The sequence below is a fragment of the Physella acuta genome, unplaced genomic scaffold (assembly GCF_028476545.2).
Source record: "Physella acuta isolate Inbredline_101_S28 unplaced genomic scaffold, ASM2847654v3 ptg000243l, whole genome shotgun sequence".
Lineage (NCBI taxonomy): Eukaryota > Metazoa > Mollusca > Gastropoda > Physidae > Physella > Physella acuta.
Window position 1 is genome coordinate 150,320 of NW_026731762.1, and position 24,110 is coordinate 174,429.

General features: G+C 35.5%; 2 protein-coding genes across 2 annotated transcripts; both read left to right on the forward strand.

Moving 5' to 3' along the window:
• The first annotated feature begins 5,576 nt into the window (after positions 1-5,576).
• Positions 5,577-23,716, forward strand: LOC131938418 (uncharacterized). Its single transcript, XM_059296435.1, has 6 exons — positions 5,577-6,576; positions 16,658-16,840; positions 17,269-17,415; positions 17,633-17,803; positions 19,088-19,201; positions 19,454-23,716. Exons 1-6 carry the CDS (start codon positions 5,847-5,849, stop codon positions 20,596-20,598), a joined length of 2,490 nt encoding a protein of 829 aa, XP_059152418.1. The 5' UTR covers positions 5,577-5,846; the 3' UTR covers positions 20,599-23,716.
• LOC131938419 (uncharacterized) lies at positions 12,680-14,376 on the forward strand. Its single transcript, XM_059296436.1, has 6 exons — positions 12,680-12,875; positions 13,024-13,129; positions 13,231-13,427; positions 13,535-13,788; positions 13,888-14,050; positions 14,223-14,376. Exons 1-6 carry the CDS (start codon positions 12,680-12,682, stop codon positions 14,372-14,374), a joined length of 1,068 nt encoding a protein of 355 aa, XP_059152419.1. The 3' UTR covers positions 14,375-14,376.
• Positions 23,717-24,110: the final 394 nt, after the last annotated feature.

Genomic DNA, 24,110 nt, shown 5'->3' on the forward strand with positions numbered 1-24,110 from the left:
TCACTTGACATGTGACAGGGTTTTATTTTATGTTGCTGCGTGTACGTAGTTTTTTTTTTTTTTTTTTTTTTTTTTTTTTTTTTTTTAAAAGAAGGCACATTTAAAAAAAAAAATGCTTTTAAAAAATCGGCCATACCTTTGGTTATTGGTGCCTAGTCTGTAAAATAAATAAAACATACTAGATTCTAGGAGTAAAAACCTTCATAACAGAAAGAACAGAAACTTCCGGGTTCGATCGATTCTCATCTTTAAAAAAAAATCGACTATGTCATAGTAGAACTAAAAGTGTGCGCCCCACCCCACTTGAATCAATTTTATTATTGTACTAGGCATAGGCCTACTGCCTAGCTTCGCTTAGGTTTTCAAAAACATTTGATAATTTGAATACTAATTATTTGGTTATGGATGAGGTGTGGAGTGCTTAAATTTAAACAGTAATGCTAATTTTAGAGAAGATGTTGTATGTTGTTTAACAATCGCTTTCAGAGCAAAAATTAGAAAGTACGCAATTTATAACTAAAATGGAATTAGAAATACAGAGGTTCCATTAACAGTATATCTCATAATTTATATTACATTGACTTTAAAAATTAATTTTTAAATTTAATTATGATACGTAGCTTAATTAACAACTTATTAGGTTTAAAACAAATGTTATACTTTGTCATTTTCTGTTTCTGTTTAAAATAGTATATAATTATTTGAAAAATAATTATTAAAAAGGTTACCTCCCTTGAAAATGGACCGAATGACGTATTTTTTGTTTACTTTTTTAAAAACAGTTACTATGCTTATATTAAAAGATTGATATATGAACATATTTAACGACTACAATGGATTTTTCCGACGTGAATAACGTTTTTTTTTGTTACCCTCCAGGGTCGGTCTACGACCTCAAGTAATATTAAGGGGATCGTTCGTCAATTTATTCATATATATCTCATATAAGGAGAATTTCACTCGCGGTCATCTTTTAGCCCTGCTCGAGGGCTTTGAGTCTGACCAACAGTTTTTCCATACGGCCTAGTCAGCTATAGAAGTGTATGCAAAACATTAGCTTGATGTACAGAGGTTAAGTAACCTAAAACTTGTGTTGGAAATTCCCTGTTTTTCCTATAAAATACAAAGATTTTATAGGGAAATACGACTGGTCAGTTTTGACCCATTTAACGAATTTTCCCAGACATGGCGAGTTTTTTGTGACACCCCAAGGCGTTCTCCTACCACCTCACAAAATTTCAAGGGGGGTCGTCGGAGGAAATTTTTTTTCGTAATATAGCTCATATAATGAGAATTTCACTCGCGGTCACTTTTTAGCCCTCGTCGAGGGCTTTGAGTCAAATCGACAGTTTTCCCTAAAGGTCAAGCCATTGACCTAAACGTATGCAAAAAGTTAGCCAGATATACCGAGTTTAAATACCCTAAAGTCTGCGTTGAAATGACCCTCTGTTTTCCCCATAAAATACAAAGATTATATAGGGAAATACAACTGGTCAGTTTTGACCCCTTTACGAAGTTTTCCCAGATATGCCGAGTTTTTTGTGACACCCCCAGGCATTCTCCTACCACCTCACAAAATTTCAAGGGGGGTCGTCGGAGGAAATTTTTTTTCGTAATATAGCTCATATAATGAGAATTTCACTCGCGGTCACTTTTTAGCCCTCGTCGAGGGCTTTGAGTCAAATCGACAGTTTTCCCTAAAGGTCAAGCCATTGACCTAAACGTATGCAAAAAAAATTAGCCAGATATACCGAGTTTAAGTACCCTAAAGTCTGCGTTGAAATGACCCTATGTTTTCCCCATAAAATACAAAGATTATATAGGGAAATACAACTGGTCAGTTTTGACCCCTTTAAGAAGTTTTCCCAGACATGGCAAGTTTTTTTTGACACCCCCAGGCATTCTGCTACCACCTCACAAAATTTCAAGGGGGGTCGTCGGAGGAAATTTTTTTTCGTAATATAGCTCATATAATGAGAATTTCACTCGCGGTCACTTTTTAGCCCTCGTCGAGGGCTTTGAGTCAAATCGACAGTTTTCCCTAAAGGTCAAGCCATTGACCTAGGAGCATGCAAAAAATTAGCCAGATATACTGAGCTTAAGTACCCTAAAGTCTGCGTTGAAATGACCCTCTGTTTTTCCCATAAAATACAAAGATTATATAGGGAAATACAACTGGTCAGTTTTGACCGCTTTACGAAGTTTTCCCAGAATTGCCGAGTTTTTTGTGACACTCCTAGGTGTTCTTCTACCACCTCACAAAATATCAAGGGGGGTCGTCGGAGGAAATTTTTTTTCGTAATAGAGCTCATATAAAGAGAATTTCACTCGCGGTCACTTTTTAGCCCTCGTCGAGGGCTTTGAGTGTAACCGACAGTTTTCCCTAAAGGTCATGCCATTGACCTAGGAGCATGCAAAAAATTAGCCAGATATACTGAGCTTAAGTACCCTTAAGTCTGCGTTGAAATGACCCTCTGTTTTTCCCATAAAATACAAAGATTATATAGGGAAATGCAACTGGTCAGTTTTGACCGCTTTACGAAGTTTTCCCAGATATGCCGAGTTTTTTGTGACACTCCTAGGTGTTCTTCTACCACCTCACAAAATATCAAGGGGGGTCGTCGGAGGAAAATTTTTTTCGTAATAGAGCTCATATAAAGAGAATTTCACTCGCGGTCACTTTTTAGCCCTCTTCGAGGGCTTTGAGTGTAACCGACAGTTTTCCCTAAAGGTCAAGCCATTGACCTAGGAGCATGCAAAAAATTAGCCAGATATACTGAGATTAAGTACCCTAAAGTCTGCGTTGAAATGACCCTCTGTTTTTCCCATAAAATACAAAGATTATATAGGGAAATACAACTGGTCAGTTTTGACCCCTTTACGAAGTTTTCCCAGATATGCCGAGTTTTTTGTGACACCCTAAGGCGTTCTCCTACCACCTCACAAAATATCAAGGGGGGGTCGTCGGAGGAAATTTTTTTTCGTAATAGAGCTCATATAAAGAGAATTTCACTCGCGGTCACTTTTTAGCCCTCGTCGAGGGCTTTGAGTGAGACCGACAGGTCTGCCCTACGGTCAAGCCATTTTCCTATAAACATGCCAAAAATTAGCCAGATGTAAAGAGGGTAAGTGCCCTAAAATCCGTTTTGAAATGACCCTCCGTTTTTCCCATAAAATACAAAGATTATATAGGGAAATACGACTGGTCAGTTTTGACCCATTTCCCGATTTTTCCCGGACATGGCGAGTTTTTTGTGACACCCCAAGGCGTTCTCCTACCACCTCACAAAATATCAAGGGGGGTCGTCGGAGGAAATTTTTTTTCGTAATAGAGCTCATATAAAGAGAATTTCACTCGCGGTCACTTTTTAGCCCTCGTCGAGGGCTTTGAGTAAGACCGACAGGTCAGCCCTACGGTCAAGCCATTTACCTATAAACATGTCAAAAATTAGCCAGATGTAAACAGGGTAAGTGCCCTAAAATCCGTTTTGAAATGACCCTCTGTTTTTCCCATAAAATACAAAGATTATATAGGGAAATACGACTGGTCAGTTTTGACCCATTTCCCGATTTTTCCCGGACATGGCGAGTTTTTTGTGACACCCCAAGGTGTTCTCCTACCACCTCACAAAATTTCAAGGGGGGTCGTCGGAGGAAATTTTTTTTCGTAATATAGCCCATATAAGGCGCCGGTCAGTCGAGGTCAGTTTTGACCCCTTCTCCGTAGACTTTTCGGCCAACCGTCACCGGCCTTCGTGTTCTATTGCCCGAAGGCACCATCGTGCCAAATTTGACGCGCCTGCGGCGCCGGGAAGTGCCCTATCGGGCACTTGACCACTTTGCTTTATATATATAGATTTCAACTGTTCAACGCTCCGCTATCACGGGGAGGTGTAACCTCTATGTATGTGTGCTACAAGTCTACGAGATTCATACACAGTGCTGACGTCAGTGATGACGTTAGCTGGTGCCCTGTAGGCCTATGGGTTTTTTTCTACGCGAAAATGGTAATTAGGCTTTTTGGTCCATTTTGTTGTATAGAAGACGTCCATTTTGGCCGTTTTTTTTTCGCCAATAGGGCCTAACCGCCTCCCTAAAACGATAGTGAAAAAATCACACTACACCCCTACCCCCAGCTACAATCATACACCCACACACACCCAACCACACATAAACTTTTTTCGTTTCCCCCACCCACGCCAGCGTAATTGGATAGTCAATGATAATACAAGTTAGGACATTTAATAGCCTGTATTTAAAGTGTGATGATGATTCGAAATTCAACCCTACGCGAAATGATTAGTAATGTAGGCAATGTAGCTTTTTAAAAACTCTTTCGTAGGCGTTCCATTGCAGTGCAATAAAGCATTTATTTTTTAATTTCATTTTTTTTTATCGGTTGGCCTAACACTAACACCCTTAGCACATTGTGGTAGCATCACAAATCAGCAGCCTCAACTCCACCACCCACCCACACACACCGACACGAACACAGCTGTATGACGTCATTTATTAGGACGAGCCCATAATTAAAATACACTAAATGTCCTCATTAAAAAAAAAAACACACACACACAACTAGAGCACACAAATGTAAAACACTTTGCCGCTTGCATGGGAATAAGTTAAATGATGTATGTGAATGACAGTCGTACGCCTATATATTAGATTTAAATGTTTCATTATTTCTGTCAAAGTTGTTATGTAAAATCACAGCCGAGTAAAACATAATAAGAGACTGGCCGACCGGATAGACAATTTTATTTTGTTGGTCCGTCTAACAAAAAAATATTCTAAAAAAAAATTATAAATAAAATCCGTTTCCTTTTGCACAGACGTTTAATGAATTTGAAGGGGTAAGATTCGAATGGCTTCATCCTTAAAAATAAATTTAAAAAACCTAATATGGTCGTCAATTTGCCCCTAGTTGGAGCGCCCCCGCACTAATTGTTGTGGGTGTTGTTTTTTTTTTTTTTCTTTCGGTTCAACGCTTAGTCTATTAGCGCCTTTCTCAACGACGGAAATTCCACAGCTTTTGTGAATGAAATGATGACTGTGTGTGTAAACGTGTAGCTGACCTAATTTTATATTTTTAAACTGTTAACGGTTGGTGGAAAAGGGGGAGAGAAAACCGGTTTCAAGGTCTAGCACTAAAATGTGGGCCTAATCATTTTGTTTAAAGCACACAGCAAGTAATGTGTAGTTATTCACAACTTCGCCCCTTTTCCGAGTTTATAATGTCTCGTAAAATGTAGGTATTTAAATGATTTGTTCCTATGCCATAGGTCGCAACTTGTTTTCATTTAACCGCGAAACAGTTTGTCTGTAAACAAATCCCTAACCAAGAGGTATGAGGAGTAGCGAAACTGAAAATCTGGGCGGCTGATATAACACCAGTTATTTTGCAATCCTCACTAGAATGACGTCAGCGGAGTAAGCTCAGCGCGTGATCGCTTGAGTTGCGATCAAAGCTTGGCTGAGCCGCGGCATTGAAGAAGTGACGTCCTTGTGGTGGATATTTTTACGCCGGAAGTTGGTGGTTAAGGCTGACTCATTGGATGACGACTGCTTGAATTGAGGTTAATCTTAGCACAGGGGATGGAAGTTCTTTCTACATTTTCATTTTGAAACATAGCACGTTCAGATAAGGCTGTTACAATGTGATCGACTATTGTTTGTGTTATCTAATATTTGAACTAGCTTAAAACAGTTAGCTTTATTGTAGAGAGTGAAATAAGCGATTAAATTCTAGTTAAATACAACCCGACGCCCCTTTTCCTTTGAACTGAACCAGTTAGGTCAGAGTCAGACTTTTGTTGTTGATTGACGTCATCAGTATCAACGACATGGATCCGTCACCTTCTGATAACTGTGAAAAAATAAATGGAATGGAGAATCGTCATAAAATATCAAATCCAAAGTTAGCTGACCTGGAAGGATCAGCCAGCATGACGCTTTCGGGGGAAGAAGAAAGCTTGATCACAGAGGCGACTCAAAACTTGGTAGAGTTCGCTATGACGAAAGGACACACTATACACAGCGTGACGCATATGAGTCGAACTCAACTTGCAGACTTCCTACGAGATTTTTACGGAAAAGTTAAAGTAAAAAATGACGATTCTCTCACCTTGAAGGAGTTACGAGCGGGCTTGCATAAATTTTTCTTAGACGAAGTTAGCATCGACATTCTGCGGGACCGTGCTTTTGAGCTGGCGAACGCAACTTTTGATTTAGCTTTGCGAACCAACCCACGCAAGTGCTATAGGCGGATCGAGATGGACGATTTAAAGAAAATTTATCTGGGCGACGCCATGGACACCAGCAAGCCCGATTCCCTCCAAAATAAGGTATTTTTCGACATAAGCTTGTACATATGTAACAAAGGAAAGGATTATTTTCGAAACATGAAAAAGAATGATTTCGATGTATCAACGGATATTCATGGTCGTCGCTATGTTTGGCTGAAGGACCCATCTATTCCCCGAGAGGAGGAGTTGCCTCCTAAATTAAAACTGAAACGAGGGGAGGATGAGCATCCTGCTTATCAAGTAGGAGAAAGAATGTACGAAAGACCAGGTAACATTCAATTTGATTACATCTTTATTGATTCTAAATGAATGCTTATAAATTATTTATTTTACTGTTCGATCAATAGTTGACCCGGGGCCTGTTAGCATAGTTAGCACTGCAGCTACACACTCAGCGACCTAGATTCTGGAAATTTTTATTAATTTACAAATTTTTACTCTTAGCATTCACTTGATAGATCTAATTAATTCTTATAATTCTAGATCTGTTACTTTTATTTAGATCTAGATCTAGCTCCTCTTTTTACTTTGTTATCTGAAACATTAATTAGGGGAGACTGCTCAAACTTCGACCGATCCGTTTTCTCCCGAGCCGAAGGTTCGCTTCTCTTCGTTATATCTCGTAAACCAATCAACATAGCGGTATAATTTTTTCACTGTTAAAAACGTTCTCCAACGCTGATTGGTTTGGTATAAATAGTTAACCAATCGCTATGAAGGATTTAATACTATATGCAAGCCTAGACACTGACCCAAATATTTCCTTTTGGTTTTAACTTCGACCAGGTTGCTCCAACTTCGACCGGCGGCTTGTTCTAACTTCGACCGCTTTAGGAATATGACCGTAGCCTGGGCCTATTGTTAAAAACACTTATTTAGGTGGCCTTTGTTGTGTATTTAAAGGTTTTTAAATAGGCTAGCTTTATCTTCAATTGAAAACAAAAACAAAAAAAGAAGTAAACACAACGACATTTTTAACAGTAAAAAAGGAAAAAATATTTATAGTAATTTACAGACAACACATGTAGGCGAGCCTACAACACATCATTAATTTAATTTTTTTGCAGCCTTTTCTTTTCTCACATCTGCCCGTCTTTTCTTCTCATTCAACTTGCTTTCCTTTTCCTCGGCCTGCCTTTTCTTCATTCCTATTACCTCATCACTGGTCAACAACCTGTGAGTTGTAATTTTCCGTGATGAGCTTTTTTTTTCCGCCGTTGGCAAGACGGGTTTATCAAAAACGCTTGATAATTCCGCCAACCATTTCTCATGTGTTTCACTTCCACTTGCTTGGTTAACGGCTTCATCCTCTTCGATGCCACTTATGTCCATGGCAAGCTTTAGGATGTCCGAAAAGTTTTCGTTAGCACCCGTAGCACGTATTTCGCCGATAGGCCTACTTTCATTTTGGTCCTCAGGAGGTGACCACCATGGGTCAGTGTTGAGGACATCTGCGTCGACCATTGTTGCTTCAGGAGCAGAGGGAGCATATGCTTCCTCGAACATGGCCATATCCTGAGAGACAGAAGCAATAGGTTGATTTTGATCGCTTGCAACTAGTGTTGAAGGTGCTTGCCGGTCAAATGCCTCACTTGGCAATGTGTCACTTTTTGTGACAACCGTTGGATCAAACGGATAGATTCCGGTGGCCTGAAAAGCTTTTTTGATGGTGCTTGGGCAAAAGGCTTGGCTCCATGCGGCAGTGAACAGTTTAGTCCATGTGACTTTACTGATCACGTTTGCCGGGTGCTCCGAAAGAAATTCAGTGCATTCTGCACCATAATATTTCTTAAACGGCCCAAAGACACATTTGTCCAACGGCTGCAACTTGTGTGTTGTATGGGGTGGCAAGGCGAATATGTGTATATTTTCATTCCTTGCTGTTTCCAGCAGATCCACAACCTCATGGGAGCTGTGTGAATCTAACAGGAGAAGCTGGGGGCGGTCTGGGCCACAATGTTTAAGGAAAACTTGCTTAAACCATTGGACTCCCAAAAGATCTTCCATCCACCCAGACTCCTGATAAGTCTACACAGCTCCCTTTGGCGCATCACAGACGTTGAACGACGAAACTGCTCGCTGGGTTTTGCCCTTCACTATTATCATGGGGGGCATTGACTCGCCAGCGGCATTAATGGTGGCAAATATGGTTATGTTTTCACGAGACCCTGTCACACGTGCTGACACCCCTCTTACTCCCTTCTGGGCAACTACTTTTGTTGGCTTGTGCTGTAACTGTACTCCAGTCTCATCACAATTCCAAATGCATTTAGGCCGCGAAGTAAGCTGCAGATCGTCTAACAGCTTCCCTAGAGCTTCAAAGTAGTTTTTTACAACATTGCTGTTGAGCATTGTCATTCGACACTGTGGTAAGGCTTCTGGATTCCGGATGGTCAGTTCAGGGTGCCTCCCCTTCAATTTCCTCCAGTACCCCTCTCCAGGAACACCATTTTTGAATCTTGTTTTTATTTCCAGACGCCTTGCAATGTTTCCTACCATTGCTAGAAGCCGGCGTTTTGTATATGGAAACCCCGCTTTTGAAGCATCGAGGACTCTCGATACTATCTGTTTTTCTAAAGCAGGGTCAATTTCACAGCTTCGACCAGGCTTAGACCCTGCTTTTATTCGGCCCTTAACATGGTCAATAATAGTTGTTTTGGGCACCCCAAACTGCAATGCTGCCTTGCCATAAGACATGCCCTGTCTTACTGCATCTACAGCCTTTTCTAGGTTTTCCGTTTCATACGAAATATACGACCTTTTTTCTTTTTTATCTTTTGGTCTGTTGATAAAGCATATGTCAGTTGTTTTTAATAAATTTAAATTAAAGGAAAAAAAATAAACTAATATGCCTAATCTAATAGATCTAGTACAATTATAGGCCTACTTTATGCTAGGTTCCTATGTAGATCTACATTTGGTTACATCGGTCGAAGTTAGAACACCGCATTTTTTACATGGTTTTAACTTCGACCGATTTGTTTTTCACTATTTTTTTAAATTTTTACAACCCTAAAAAAAAAAAAAAAAGCACACATATGTAGATTAACCAACATTATAATTTATTTTCAAGTTTAAAAACTGTTAAAAGCAAAATTACTTACGTTTTAGGCATTATGAAAGAAGGCACTAAAAAGCTCACAAAATGCAAATTTGATATTTTCACTCGATAAAACTCACGGACGCTAACTACCCAGCTAACACAATTTATTAACCCAATGTCGTTCCAAGGTTGGCCCAATATCGCTATCTTGGCGATAAATTGGCCAAGGTCCCGCCATGCTTATGCCAGGATACGGCCAAGATTTGTACGTGCTTGCGTCCCTTTGTTTTGAATAGCTTCCCTTGATACCTTGGTATTTAACCGTTTTTACCCTGGCTTGCCAAGATTACAATGATTTATGTATTTACTGCAGCAATTTTATTTAAATAAGTTTGTTAAACTTAATATATGTTCCATGAAATACGTTTAAAAATCAAATATAATACTTCAGTTTAAAATTAGATTTAACTACAATCTATGTTGCGTGTTTTAAACATTTTGTTTAATATTTTTAAAATTGTGTGCGTGGCTACCCGTCCAGCGTCACGCTGGTCCATCGCATCTCGGCCTAAATTCTATGTCCACATTCCTTTCTATTGTTATCAAGCCAGCATCCCGCCGGTCTTTGCTTGCCATTCTTCGCTCGCCATTTCCCTCAACAACAGAGCCTTTGTTGTATCAAGCCAGCGGCACTAAGACCTCGTCTTTATCATCGCTTAATCTACCGACGTTTGGATTCTGTTAATAATCCTTTCAAGGACTTAAAACCACTTAATCAACAGGTAACATCGTCAATTTTTATTGATAACAGATTATCCGACAACAGGTGAGCTTGTCGCATCAACAGGTATTGCACCAATTATTGACTTATTTTTCAACAGTGAGGAGAATAATGTACATAAATTCATATTGCGGTGTAGAAAACACTTTCTGTCATTAAATAAGAGGAAGTCTATTTACATAGTTAGGCATTACAGTAACAGGCTAGGTGATTGTTTTAAATAATAAATATGTTTTCAACGAAAGAACCATCTAAATGTTCTATTTGGAGAGCTACCCGAAAAAGGGTTAGAATCTAGTAATGATTTAGCTGACTGTATAAGGGCAGTACATGACGTTTCTGTCAGAGGCAGGCACAGGAATTATGATTATGAGTATGATAGGCCTATTTATAAAAGTAGTAATCAGAAGCCTATTCTCAATGAGTTTGACAGTGTAAATTATTCATCAACACCAGTCACAGTAACTGGTCACCAAGCATGTTATTCAGAAGTTAGAAACGAAGCTCACCATCAACAGACTGGCGCTGAGCAACACATGTATGATAATACTAGCAATTATGATTATACAGATTTAAATGATATTCTGTCGGATGTAGATTGTGAGACAGATGCAGACTCATCGCCAGAAGACAACTATGAAAATAATTTACAAGAGGAAGTCAGAAAGTGGGCTATTGATTTTCAAATAAAAAATGATGCACTTAGTGCCTTACTGTGCTTATTGTGCACCTACCACCCTTCATTACCAAAGGATTCAAGAACTTTGCTGAAAACTCCTAGAAAAATAAATGTCAAAGCTATTACAGGTGGTGCATACTACCATTTTGGAATTGAAAATTGCTTAACAAAATCGAAACATTTATTTAAATTTCTACATTCTCATCCAAATGAGACTCCAGTTATCCATTTGCAAATTAATTTTGATGGTTTGCCTTTATTTAAATCCTCATGCAGTCAATTTTGGCCAATTCTTGGAAGAATTTGTAAACCATTTGAATCTGATCCATTCCTTATTGGTTTGTATTATGGAGATAGCAAACCAGTTAGCATTGAAGAATATTTAACGGATTTTGTGAATGAAATGCAAGTACTCGAGAAAGGTGCCACTTCACTCAGATTTGAAGACAACGAAGATTCTATTTTTCCTATTAAACTGTGTATATCTTGTTTTATATGTGATGCTCCAGCGCGGTCTTTTGTTAAGAAAACAAAAGGGCATTCAGGTTACTGGGGCTGTGATAAATGTTGTCAAAAAGGGGAGTGGGCTGAAAAAGTCATCTTTCCTGAAATAAATGCAACATTACGTTCAGATGAAGCTTTCGATTTAATTGAAGATGAAAATCATCAATTTCATGGATTATCTCCCTTGACTAGTTTGTCAGTTGGCATGGTCACTCAGTTTCCTTTAGATTACATGCATTTAGTGTGCTTAGGGGTTACAAGAAGAATTCTTTTACTCTGGCTTAAGAGTCCAGTTTCAAAAGGCCTTAGAATAGGAAATCAGGCTGTCCAGCAGATATCAAACCGTCTACTACTCTTCAAAGAATATATTCCACGTGAATTCTCTAGAAAATGCCGTTCTCTGCATGATATAGAAAGGTGGAAAGCTACAGAGTTTAGGCAGTTTTTGTTATACAGTGGTATAGTTGCATTGAAAGGAAATATAGACAAAGTACATTATAGTCACTACCTTTTATTCTTTGTTGGTATTTATTGCCTTGCTAGTCCTACTTTATGTTACAGTCATGTTGATTATGCACATGAACTGTTGTGTATGTTTGTAGAAGAAGCTAAAGAACTTTATGGTAAAGAATTTCTGGTTTATAATGTGCATGGGCTCACACATTTGGCAGCAGATGTTAAGAATTTTGGACCACTAGATTCTTTCAGTGCTTTTCCATTCGAAAATTTTTTGGGTATGTTGAAGAAACTTGTTCGCAAACCACAGACACCATTAGAACAAGTTGTCAAGAGGTTATCAGAAAGAGCAGTCTCAGATAAAGGATTATTTTCATCTCAAGATTTTGTAACTGACAAGCCTTATCCTTTTCCAAAAAAAAAACATTGTCTTGGGCCATTGCCAAATGGAGTTAGATGTGATCAATTTGCTCAAATTAATTTTAAAGGTATATTTTTTTCCATAGATAATGGAGACAACTGTGTTAAAATTGAAGACACTTTCTTTTTGCTTAGAAACATTCTCATTATGGATTTGTCTTCTGAACCAGTACTTGTTGTTGAGCGATTTCTAACATGTTATGATTTTTTTCAATATCCATTATTGTCCTCAAAATTGAGCATTTTTGAGGTGTCAAATCTTTCAGGTAAATTAGAGACATTCAATGTATCAAAAATTGAACAGAAATGTGTTCTCTTACCATACAAAAAGAGATATGTGCTGCTTCCTCTGAATCACAAAGAACAAAAATATTAGAATTTGTTTTATCTAATCCATTTAAGTCTTTAATTTTTATGTAAATACTGTGTATTCATATTTGTTGCAATTAGTATAGTTTATGTATTTAAGTCTGTATTAAAGTTAAAGAATGTACCACCTTCTGGAAACTGTTGAGGATAATGTAAGGATGGTGATGGTGGTGCCAGATGTGTGGCTGCTGGCTGGCAAAAATCAATGTTACTGGCCAAGCACACCAACTGCTGGAGATGCATGGGTGCGCAATGCAAAGGAGCCATGTGAGAGCTGGCAGATTTTTACATATGAGAAAATTCTGCACAGCAATGGTAAGAATTAATATATTTTTAAATTAACAACAATTACTTACATTAAAAATTTTAAATATTAAAAGTAACATATACTTATTATAATACAATTATATTATTGTTTTTTAATGTTTTATTATAACATTTAGACATTTTTATCACATTACAGTTTCCTATGAAAAAATAAAATCACTCGAGAGAAAGGCTCTAGATAAGAGTGATGTTGAGAGCTCAGGATCAGAGCCACATCGGCAGTCACGGCCAACAATTAGATGGTATATATTACAATCTCTAATTTAGATCTTGATCTAAATATATAGCCTCATTTAAGTTTGTTATGTTTGTATAAATAATGAAAATAAAAATGTTGCATTAGGAGTCCCAATGATGATTCTGAATCATCAGAATCATCACCTGCCAGGAAGAAGCAGTGCAGAGTCGGGGTGAGGCGGAGGTCAAGGTCACCTATACCTTCTATAAAATATTTGCCTCAACCACCTGAAGCTTCCAAAGCTGTTCCAAAACCACCTGCATCATATGCACAGTTTTCAGCGTCCCCTAGTTTTTCTGGCTGTAAGTGTATTGTATTTTTTAAAAATAAATCATTACTTTGTTAGCATTCTTGCTTTTGTTTGTAAAAATTTTTATTAAAGATTTGACATAAACTATTTATTTTCTAGTCACCCAGCAAAGTACAGATCAGCTGATGCCATTTTTTAAAAAGATTATGGAAAACAATGCAGAGCTGCTTGAAGAAATCCGGCGCCTGCATAGAAAAGTGGATAGGCTTGAGGCAAAATTAAATGGTATGGGAGAGGATATGCCAGAAACTATCCAGAGCTTGCCAGAAGGGTACACCTTTCCTTTAGAGACAGTGGAGCAAATGGTCAGCCTGGATAGTTGTCTGAATGACACTGCAGTACAGAAGAGGATGGTAAGCAATGTTATAACAAAATTACTGTTAAATTAGAAACTAGAGTGTATTATATTTCTTTCAATACTTTGTATTAACTGAATACTTTTTGTTCAACAGAGTCTTTACCTCAGCAACTATGGAGGTAAAAATGCTCGGCATGGTCTGTTCAGGGTTTTAAAAGAATTAATAAGTCCTCAGTTGTCGACTCTTTATTCATTTGAAGGCAAAAAAGGAAAACTGAAATTCAATGACCTCCGGAACCTCAAGATGACAATTTTTGGTAAAATGAAAATGGCTTCTTTGCTTCCAATAACTTAAAATTATGTAGGCCTATTTGTATATATCTAAAGCTGTCTGCTTATACAGAAAGACAAAGATGAGGTAAATGACAGATATATGGACAGAAGAATTGACAAGGCAAGATGCTGATAAGTTTTACTTTTTTTTTTCAGATTCTATACTAAGATCTTTTAAAAATTCTACTATAAAAGAACTGGAAAAGGGGACAAGTGAATGGCTTGCCATGTCTGGTGACCGTGCAGGGGGGAGAAAAAGAAGAGAGGGCCCCAACAAACAGCTACATAATCATAAAGAGGCTGAGTGATTATTTTAAGCATCAGCCCCCCCCCCCCCCCCCCCCAATCCCAAGTAAAACAAAATTGCTTACCTTCATTAATGGTATTTTTAAAAAATCATTTTTTTTAATAGAAGTACAAGTTTATTCAAAATAACATAAATGACTTAGTGATAGTGTTTACTACATTGTAAATCTGTGAAAATGCTGAATTTTTTTAACAAATACTATTACCCCTGTTATTTAAATGTATAAATTAAGTATTTTGTTTGAATGTTATTTTTACTTACCATAGTACATGACAGCTTCTGTATTCTTGTACAGTAAATTAAGTTTTTACATTAGTTTAATTTAAACTGTACTTAACAGCTGTTACATTATATGAACATTTTTGTATATTTGTTTTTAATTTGTTTGTATAAAATTAAAAGTCAACATGAAAGCTACTACACTACTATTTACATATTCATTTTCTATCAGTACTTTATAATATAGTTATAGTTTTCTTACATTTGAATGAATTGTATAATACATATTTTAATAGATGAACAGTTTTTTGTGAATGTATTGCTGCTTTATTACATTTTGATTAAAGTTTCTTTCACATTTTGAAATTAACTTTGTAAATATTATGACTGATATGAGAATGGAGCTTTTTGTATGTAAAAAATTAAATTTGAGCCTATTTTAGGCCAGGATATAATACAGGATGAGCCAAGGTATAGCCAAAATATAGCCATTATTGGGCCAAGATATAGCAAATATTGGGCCAAGATGTAGCCAGGATAAAATACACAATGAGCCAAGGTATAGCCAAGATATAGCCATTATTGGGCCAAGATATAGCCATTATTGGGCCAAGATATTGCCATTATTCTGCCAAGATGTAGCCAATATTGGGCCAAGATATAGCCAATATTGGGCCAAGATATAGCCAATATTTGGCCAAGATATTGCCAATATTGGGCCAAGATATAGCCAATATTTGGCCAAGATATTGCCAATTTTGGGCCAAGATATAGCCAATATTGGGCCAAGATATAGCCAATATTTGGCCAAGATATAGCCAATGTTGGGCCAATATGTAGCCGGGATATAGCCAATATTGGGCCAAGATATAGCCAATATTTGGCCAAGATCTAGCCAATGTTGGGCCAATATGTAGCCGGGATATAGCCAATATTGTGCCAACATTGCGCCAACATCATGCCGAGTTTCACTACCAATGTTTGGCCAAGGTTAAGCCAATGTTGCACCAAGATGTAGCCAATATTGGTAACCAATGTTTAGCCAATATTGGGCCAATATATGTGTGCTGACTGGGTAGCCTAACTTCGTGGATAAAGTGCTCGAAAACGGCTAAAGATAGACCTGTCATTTCAAAAGGAAAACACAACGCAATTCAATTGTGTAAATAAAGATATATTTTTTTAAAGCCAGTAATATTTATTTATTTTTTTATCAAATATTTTTCTGACCCAATACCGAATTCGGTCGAAGTTAGAACCCGGTCGAAGTTAGAGCAGTCTCCCCTATTCAGTAGTACTTTATACTAACAGTAGTTGCAAAGCCTGGGTAGGGGGGGGGGGGGTGGAAAGATGCCTCAAAGAAAGGCTCTGACCAGTGTATTAGTATTATCTTATTATTATTGCTATTCCACCCCTAAATCAAAATTAGCTCATATAGGCACTACTTCACATTATTTTGATAGTATGTTCATGAGCTAGGTTGTTAGATCCATGTCAGTGTTAGGTATTTGCAAACATGTATGCTTGTGTTATTGTGCATATGTTCATGTCCAAAAACATTTTTTTATTAAACAAAAAAGAGTAGCCTGATTGATTTTCATGATTGTCCACTTCTTGTTTTTAATTGAATTAAAATTTTGATCTGTTGGTTTGTTCAGTGTGAAAATTACCTACGCATCACAAAACATTATCAAAATTTAATAAATGTGGTTAATCATTATTGTCAAAGTATTTTTTGAAATAAAAAGTTTGAAATAATTGATTCACTGACATTCTGAGTACTACATATTAATTTTTAAAACAGTAGATGGTTTTGCTATGCTCAATAATAAAATCTTGGTAAATTGGGTAAAATGGGTAAATTTATCTTGCCTTTTTCTGTGATTAGGGTTCTCCAAATTATTTTCAACTTAATGGTTTTAAAGATAAGGAAACAGTCGTTATGAGATTATGTCAGAGGATACTGGAATGTTAAAGGGTACTGCATCTTCCAGATTTTTTAATATCTATAATAATTTACTTATCGTCTTTGCTAATCAATATTTACTATTTTTTGTTCATTTAGGAGATCCTCGATGTCCTTTGTCTTCTTTCTTAAAATATGTAACACATCTCCACCCAATGACTGATGCCTTCTGGCAGAGACCTAAGAGAAATGTATCTCAGTCGGATTATGTCTGGTATGACCATGCTCCTCTTGGCAGTAGTACACTAACAAAGCTAATGCAGAGGATATCTCTTCAAGCTGGTGAGCTCTTTTATTTTAAAGGTTTAAAATGATAAAATCTTAGTACAGAAAATAAAATAAGAATTTCAAGGAATTGTTCTTTTTTTTTTTTTCAAAAAATAAATGAGATATAACATTCAAAGCTTTTTTTTTTTTTTGAGATCTGTTAGTCTAAGCAACAGAGAAAACATAGTTCAAGTGCTAATGTGGCTAGTTCAATGCTCAGTAAACTTTGCATTGACTTATGTCAAGTACCTATCAGAGCTTATATCTAGAACTTTTACAAATCAATAATATCTTAATTAAGATCTATAGAAAACAGAACTGGTTTGTAAACAAACATTTTCATGTACAACTAGACATAAAAATGCCAAAATGATTTGCAATTATGAACATGTTTTTTTAGTACATTTTAAAATTAACAATTGCTTGGAAATTTCTTCTTTTAGGTCTTAGTGACAACTATACAAACTACTCGATTCGTTCCGCCTGTATTCCACTAGTGGAATCTATTTGCGAAGAAGCGTTGCAGGCAGAGAGTGGAGGAGTTTTACCACAGAAGGTGGCTCCATCTTTGGACATAATCAAACCTATAGGTATTTATAATTTTATATAACATTTCAGAAAACATTAAAATGTTAGAAAGTAGCATATTTAACATTGTATATTTGAATGGATCTTGCTACATTTTATGAGTAGTTATAAAGTCTGTCTTTGAACAAGTTCTCATGTTCTATAAATTGCCTTTTAGGTGTTTTGTGTGTCAAGTTACTTGTTAAATCATTTATGCCAAAATATTTTTCTACCTTTCAGGTCCTACCATGTCGCACTCTAACTCAGAGGACCTCTCTAGTGATGATGGATTGTCTCAAACCTCAGATGTCCAGTTGAACCATAAGGAACATGAGGTCAGAGATAGACCTCCAGGACTGTCCAGTTCAGGGGGCTCTGGGAGTGTTGATACAGAGGATGGTGATCTGTTAGGTAAGTGATTTTGGTAGTCAGCATTTTTTCTTCTTTAAAAAACCTGATTCTATACATTATTTTAATTATCATTTAAACAATATTATCTCTAGTCTTCTATTGATTTTATTTAAATTAAGTAGATTTTTAGTCAAAAAGCATAATGAATAAAGTGTAATTTTGACACTTATAAAGTTAATCCAAGAAAAACTAATGGTTTTATTTTTGTTACTTATCAGATATTTATTGATTGTCTTAGCTACATTATAGTATCCATTCTCTTGAATAGCTATCCCTTGCTAAAATTAATTCCTCAAATATGCTTTTGATGATGACCATAGATTACTCTTTAAAAATGACCTAAGCTTAAAAGGTATAAAGAAAGGTATTGTTGACAGTAGCTTTTTGTTGAGTTAATATCTGTTTGATTTTTATTGTTTGACAACACACTGTAGGGTTAAGGAAATGTCTGACATTTTTACCTCATGTATCCTATTATCTTTTGTGTCATTATCCTCAGCATGTATTTAGTTTTTGTTCAGAATATTTTAGTTTCACCCTCTCTCATTTTTTGCTGACATTAAGCAGTGAGGTAGAAAAAATTGATCTAGAAATTATTAAGCACCCTCTCCAGTAGCTAGCTGGAAATGTCATCAGCAATTGACAACTACATGGGTTGGTGGAATGTCTCTGTGCATTTGCGTCACAGCCAGAAAAAGTTGATATTGATTTTTCCATTATTTCCTCAAGCCACATTCCTTACACATTTTTAATGACAATTCTAAGTATCTTCCATGCCAATAGTAAAAGAAAAAGTATATACTGACGCAAAACATACATGTATTTATAGTTTTTTCTATATTTAAAAAAAATATGCAATTAATATTGCTTTTTTGGAACACTATAATTACTTGCATGAGCTTCAGTGTTATAGATTTTAGCCTAGAGTGAGGATTTTTCTAAATTGGAAATATAATACTAATAGTTCTTTCTTTATAAATGGGCATTTTAAAATTGCACAACTTTAGTGTTAGTTGCTAAATACTCTATACAAATTTAAAAAAAGACATATTTTGTTTCAATGTTATTTTCTTGTTTTAGTTTTATTTTGTTCAAGGGCTTCAGATATATTAATCTTACACTTTTCTTTTATATTTTTTTGTATTTTCTTCTGCTAGGCTTTATAATTTGTAAACTTAACAAGTTTTGCTACTGCATTTTAATTTTGTATAATGGTTTGGCTTCAAAGTACTGAAGAAAAAATGTGTGTTTTTGTCTCTAATAAAATCTTAAATCTTCCAACAGGTCTGATGCAAGCTAAAACCCAAGTGTTGGATCTGATTCGTAGTTTAATGGTCAAAGATATTCAGAAGTTTGTTGACTGGCTTAAGACTGTACGAGTCCAGTATAGTGCTGGAGGTGAATATTTTTTCTTCAAATAGCAAAGACTTTGATATTTAACTTTCTAGCTGTAAATGTAATTTGTATCAAGCATTCTGATTTTAAAACAATTTGATTTTGAAAGTAACCTGTATCAATACATTTTTTTAAAAATAATGTGAGTATGAAAGTAATCTCTTACCATTTTTATTTTTAAAAATATGTGGTTGTGAAAGTAACCTGTATCAAATACAAATTTAAATTTATAAAAATGTCACTTTATTTTTCCAGAACTGATTGTCCTTTGCAGTCCTGTTGATAAAAGTAATGTGGAACCAATTCCTGATGATATCATGATTGACAGAAATGGAGTTGCATCTCGCACCAGTACACCAGATCCTGTTTTCAAGAAATCAAGTAGTGTTGACATATCAGAAAAGAGACAACGGCTTAAAAAAGAAGCATCACTGAAGGGAGAAAATCATGTTAAGAATGAACAGCTAGATGGATGGAATAAGCATGACATATCAGAGATGGGTGGCAGCAGAAACAAGAATGATCTGCTTGGGATGACTGGCACTACTATCAAGCAGGTAGAGTTCAGCCATGTTGCTGGAGTTTACTGCTCTTCTGAAGAATTTGGTCCCATGAAGATCAGCATCCCCGCTCATGACACCATGCTGGTGACTGGGATCCCAGAAAACCTGCAGTTCATGCTGCACAAAAAGAGGGGGCCCATCAGCAACAGGGAGCCGCTGCCTGAAAGGGTGTTTTGCTCTGAGAATGAGATGGATGTGGCAGAGGTTGTCGCCACCTTGGATGCCAACAACAAGAAACCAAAGCAGCAGAGTAACATCAACTGCAGCAGCTCCGTGAACACCAACTGCCACAACAGCTACCACAACTCATCCGAGTCTCAGAGTAAGCACCAGCTGACTGTGCTGCAGCACCAGCCCCACCCTGTCATGGTGACGATCCCAGCAGCTCACACCCCTGTGGTCTCCACCCTGAATGCTAGGGAGCACTTTAAAGACCACAGGAACAAGTCCTTAGGTTGCCTGGATACACCACCCGCCATATCTGAAGGTGTGATGCTCAAAAGAGTGTCCAGTACCGGAACACCAGTGCTGAAGAGGCAAGCCCATGTCCTCGACACAGGGATGTACCCAGAAAATCTCACGCTCAAGCGGATGCATGATGATAACCAAGCCACCAACCTTTCGATGAAGCCACTGAAGAAAGTAGAATCACCCGAAGCCAAGCGCGCAAGAGCAGACCGCCTAGCAGATTCCCTGCGCTATCACCAAGAAATTCTTCAAAATTCACCCCTGATTAAACGGCCAGGAGAGAGAAATTTTTCAGGCTTTCGGCACTGCTATGCCAACACGGTCAGTAATGCGGTGAAAGCGGAGCCTCTAGATACATCCTATAGTTGATGCCAGTGAACCTACATTGATGTGGGTAAAGAAAATTTTTAAGCAGTACCCTTGCTGCTTTGGTTCCAAGCATGGGGCCTACTTTTGGCCCTGGCAGCTGTTCTGTCTGAGGCATTTTGTTTTCATTACGCCATTGTCTTTGAACTCCCTGTTGATGTTGGTCATTTTGGTGATTTGTTTTTTAAAGCAAGATTGGCAATGACCAACTTTTTAAAGAGTAAGGTTAATGGTTAAGCTGTTTTGGATGTTTATTTTTTACCATAATACACTTTTTAAAATAATAAAACACCATATGATGTTTGTCATTACCTGGGATGTGGACTTTTTAAAGAGAAGGTTTTGTTTTGTGATATCACTGACATGGCAGTTAATGAACTTTCTCACTCATGAGTTGTACACTGGTTTGTTGAGCACAAACAGACTAACTTTGTGAATACTACCATATATGCTTGTTGATGTTAAATACTGTAGCAGAGGCTTTTTTAAAAAAAAAAAAATTATTACAAATATAGGTATTTGTATTATTTCAAGCATGTAAATATCTTTTGTTGAAGTACTCCATTTGTGATAGTTGCTACAAAGACTTGAAGCTAACATCAAGTTGATAGCTTGTACATTTTGAATGTAATCCTTTTGTTTATAAAAATAATAATTTTGTTACCAACACATTTTATTTTTTGCTGTATACAAATTAAAAACAAGGCTTTATATATATATATATTGAAACTAGGCTTTTTGTTAAAAAAATTAGTTGTACCATTCAAATGTAAACAAATTTACAGAGAAAAACAAAATATATATATCTATACAAGAATATAACAAATTGCATAGTAAACAATTACTACTTATTGAAATCCTTTCTTTATACTTTGTTTAGGGTAAGAAAATGTTTTCTGATTTTGTTTTACTGTGCTTTGTGGTTATCAGGTGTTTATTGAACTACATTCCATTAGCTTTAGATTAAATGTTTTAAAGAATATGTAACTCACATTATATATCTAGACTAGAGTAGTTTATTTGTTAATTTCTATTTGAAATCCACCCAGTTGGTAATAATCTGTAACCTAGAAAAAAATAAGTGTGGTTGCTTTTTTTTTCTTTTAAGTTGTAATTGTAAAAATTATTTAGTGAATATTTTTTTTAATGTTGGAAAATATGGCTAATACAGATTGATCTTGGCTTAAATTGTACAAGTCCTTTGTAAATCAGACCTGAAGAGGATATACCAGTGTTCTGATTTTGCTCTCAAATGTTTATATTATGTTTCACAACATATGTATGCTTTATCCCAAAATGTTAAAAATGTTGAAAAATGTGGGGTTTCAACACTATTGTATATATTACAGTATTTCATACAATTTGTATACTCATGATTAAATTGATTACCCGGTGAAAGCTGACATGGTCAGCCATGATTAGGTTATGATTTTTTTAAATTTTAGTAAACCAAGTTTCTTACATTTTGCTGTTCAGTTGTATTTTATATATATATACATGTTCTGTATACCCATTTTTAGATGCTTTAAAAAAATTATTGTATAAAGGGAGGTAATTACATTATGTCTAACTAAAATTGGGTTTAAAAAACAAATTGTTACTGTAAAAAATGTGTACTTATTAGACAAAATCTTTGCGTTGTAGGCTTTTAATTTAAACTTAAACATTAAATAACATTTAGGTATTGTTCAAAAGTTTGGCTTTAACTTTCTGAATATATATATTTTGTAGTTGAGAATTGAGGTCACTGTTTAATATAAATTTAAAATAATAGCACAAGGTATTAACTGCACAAGTTCAAATCTGTATGTTTTCAAAGAACTCCATGGTTGTTTTTTTTCTCTTTATATCTTGATTTAATTTTTGTTCAATTGTACAAAGTGCAATATTGTCTGTGATGCTTTAATATTTTTTTGTTTTTATGCTTGTGGATAATCAAGTTTGTTTTTAAGGGGAAAAAACAATTATCACCTCAGTTCTGTGGTCAATCATCATTGATTCTGTTTCCCCACTTTTTTTTGTATATTGGTTAGCTTCAACCATTTATATTACATTTTATTTTGTTAATTGTAACCTTATATTTGTAAACAAGGTTAGGATATATAATTTATAAGGTTATACAAGTTCTATTACTTTGGTTAAAAAAATATATTTGTACATTTTAAAGGCTTATTTGGGTTAGTTTTTTTTATATTTAAAAAAAAAAAAATGCTTCAGGTTTGGTCACCAGAATAAAATGGTTGGAAGTGTTCAATCCCATTTTTTTTCTTCAGTTTACAAATTGTGATTTTTATGCCAAATTTGATACATATTTGAAGTAATCTTGTTTATTCATTATTGGAGTACTTATAAAACAAACTACAGGAAACGTATTTTTAAAACTATCACAACACTCTTTTTATTTACAACGTTCTTTTAGTTAATTTTAAAGTTGGATTCTTTTTATTAATTGTAGTAGAAAATATTACTTGCAAAGTATAAGAACAATAACAAAAGTCTATATGCGTTTTAAAATAATTTTTTAAATAACATTTTGTGACCATCTTGGTTGTTATAGTTGACTAATTTACTAACAGTTTTACAGTCAATCTACATTTCATGTACTTTTTGTAAGCACATATCTTTAATGTTAGTACTTTTGTTTTGTGGAGCCATTTTAAAGGCTCTTTTTTTTTTTCATTTTAGCAATTTTTGAGTTATCTCCCTGATATTTGTGGACTGGAACCAATATGGAAGTAGAACTGATACACAATTTTCTGAAATTTGAAGTAAAGGACTTCATTTACAAATTAAAGTTTCTTCTTCAATTTAATTATTAGCATTGGTTCATTTTTTAAATAGCTTTTTTCATTTTCGAACTTCTTGAAGAAAACTTACTCTAAAAGTGATTGCATTACTCTTTACTGTAATTGTTTACTCAAAATTTGTAGAACTGTTTGGAGTTTATGGTTGTAGAATAGTAATTTTAAATATCTCTTACAATTCTAGAGCTTGTATTGAACACAAATTTAAAAACTAACTAGTACTGTAATTCATATCAAAATTTCTTTTAAAATCTCCCTTCTATTATATGTATCATTAAGATATTCTATTGTCGTAATAATCACTTAATAAAAATATTTGAAAAAATAGGTTTTGTTATATTTTTTTTTTAATGTGATAAATGGTTGTTATTTGTACAAATGGGTATTATAATTAAAAATCCTTCATGATGGTAGTATGTTGTTTTAAAGATAAAATAAAATGACTAGAAATGCTAAGAAGCACAAAAAGGGACAAGTTAACACCCGCTTGAAAAGATTGACAATATATTGATGAACAAAGCGAAATTACTTTACATCATCTACCCTATTCATCTGGTTTGAAAATAGGTCTTAACATGTAGGTCTATCTTCCACTTATTTAGCACCTACACTGAATTCCCAGTTTCTTTAAAGAATGACTACTACACTAATTCAAATCTTGTCATTGTTGGTTTGTACTTTGGTTATCTTCAGTTCAGACAAAATAAACCA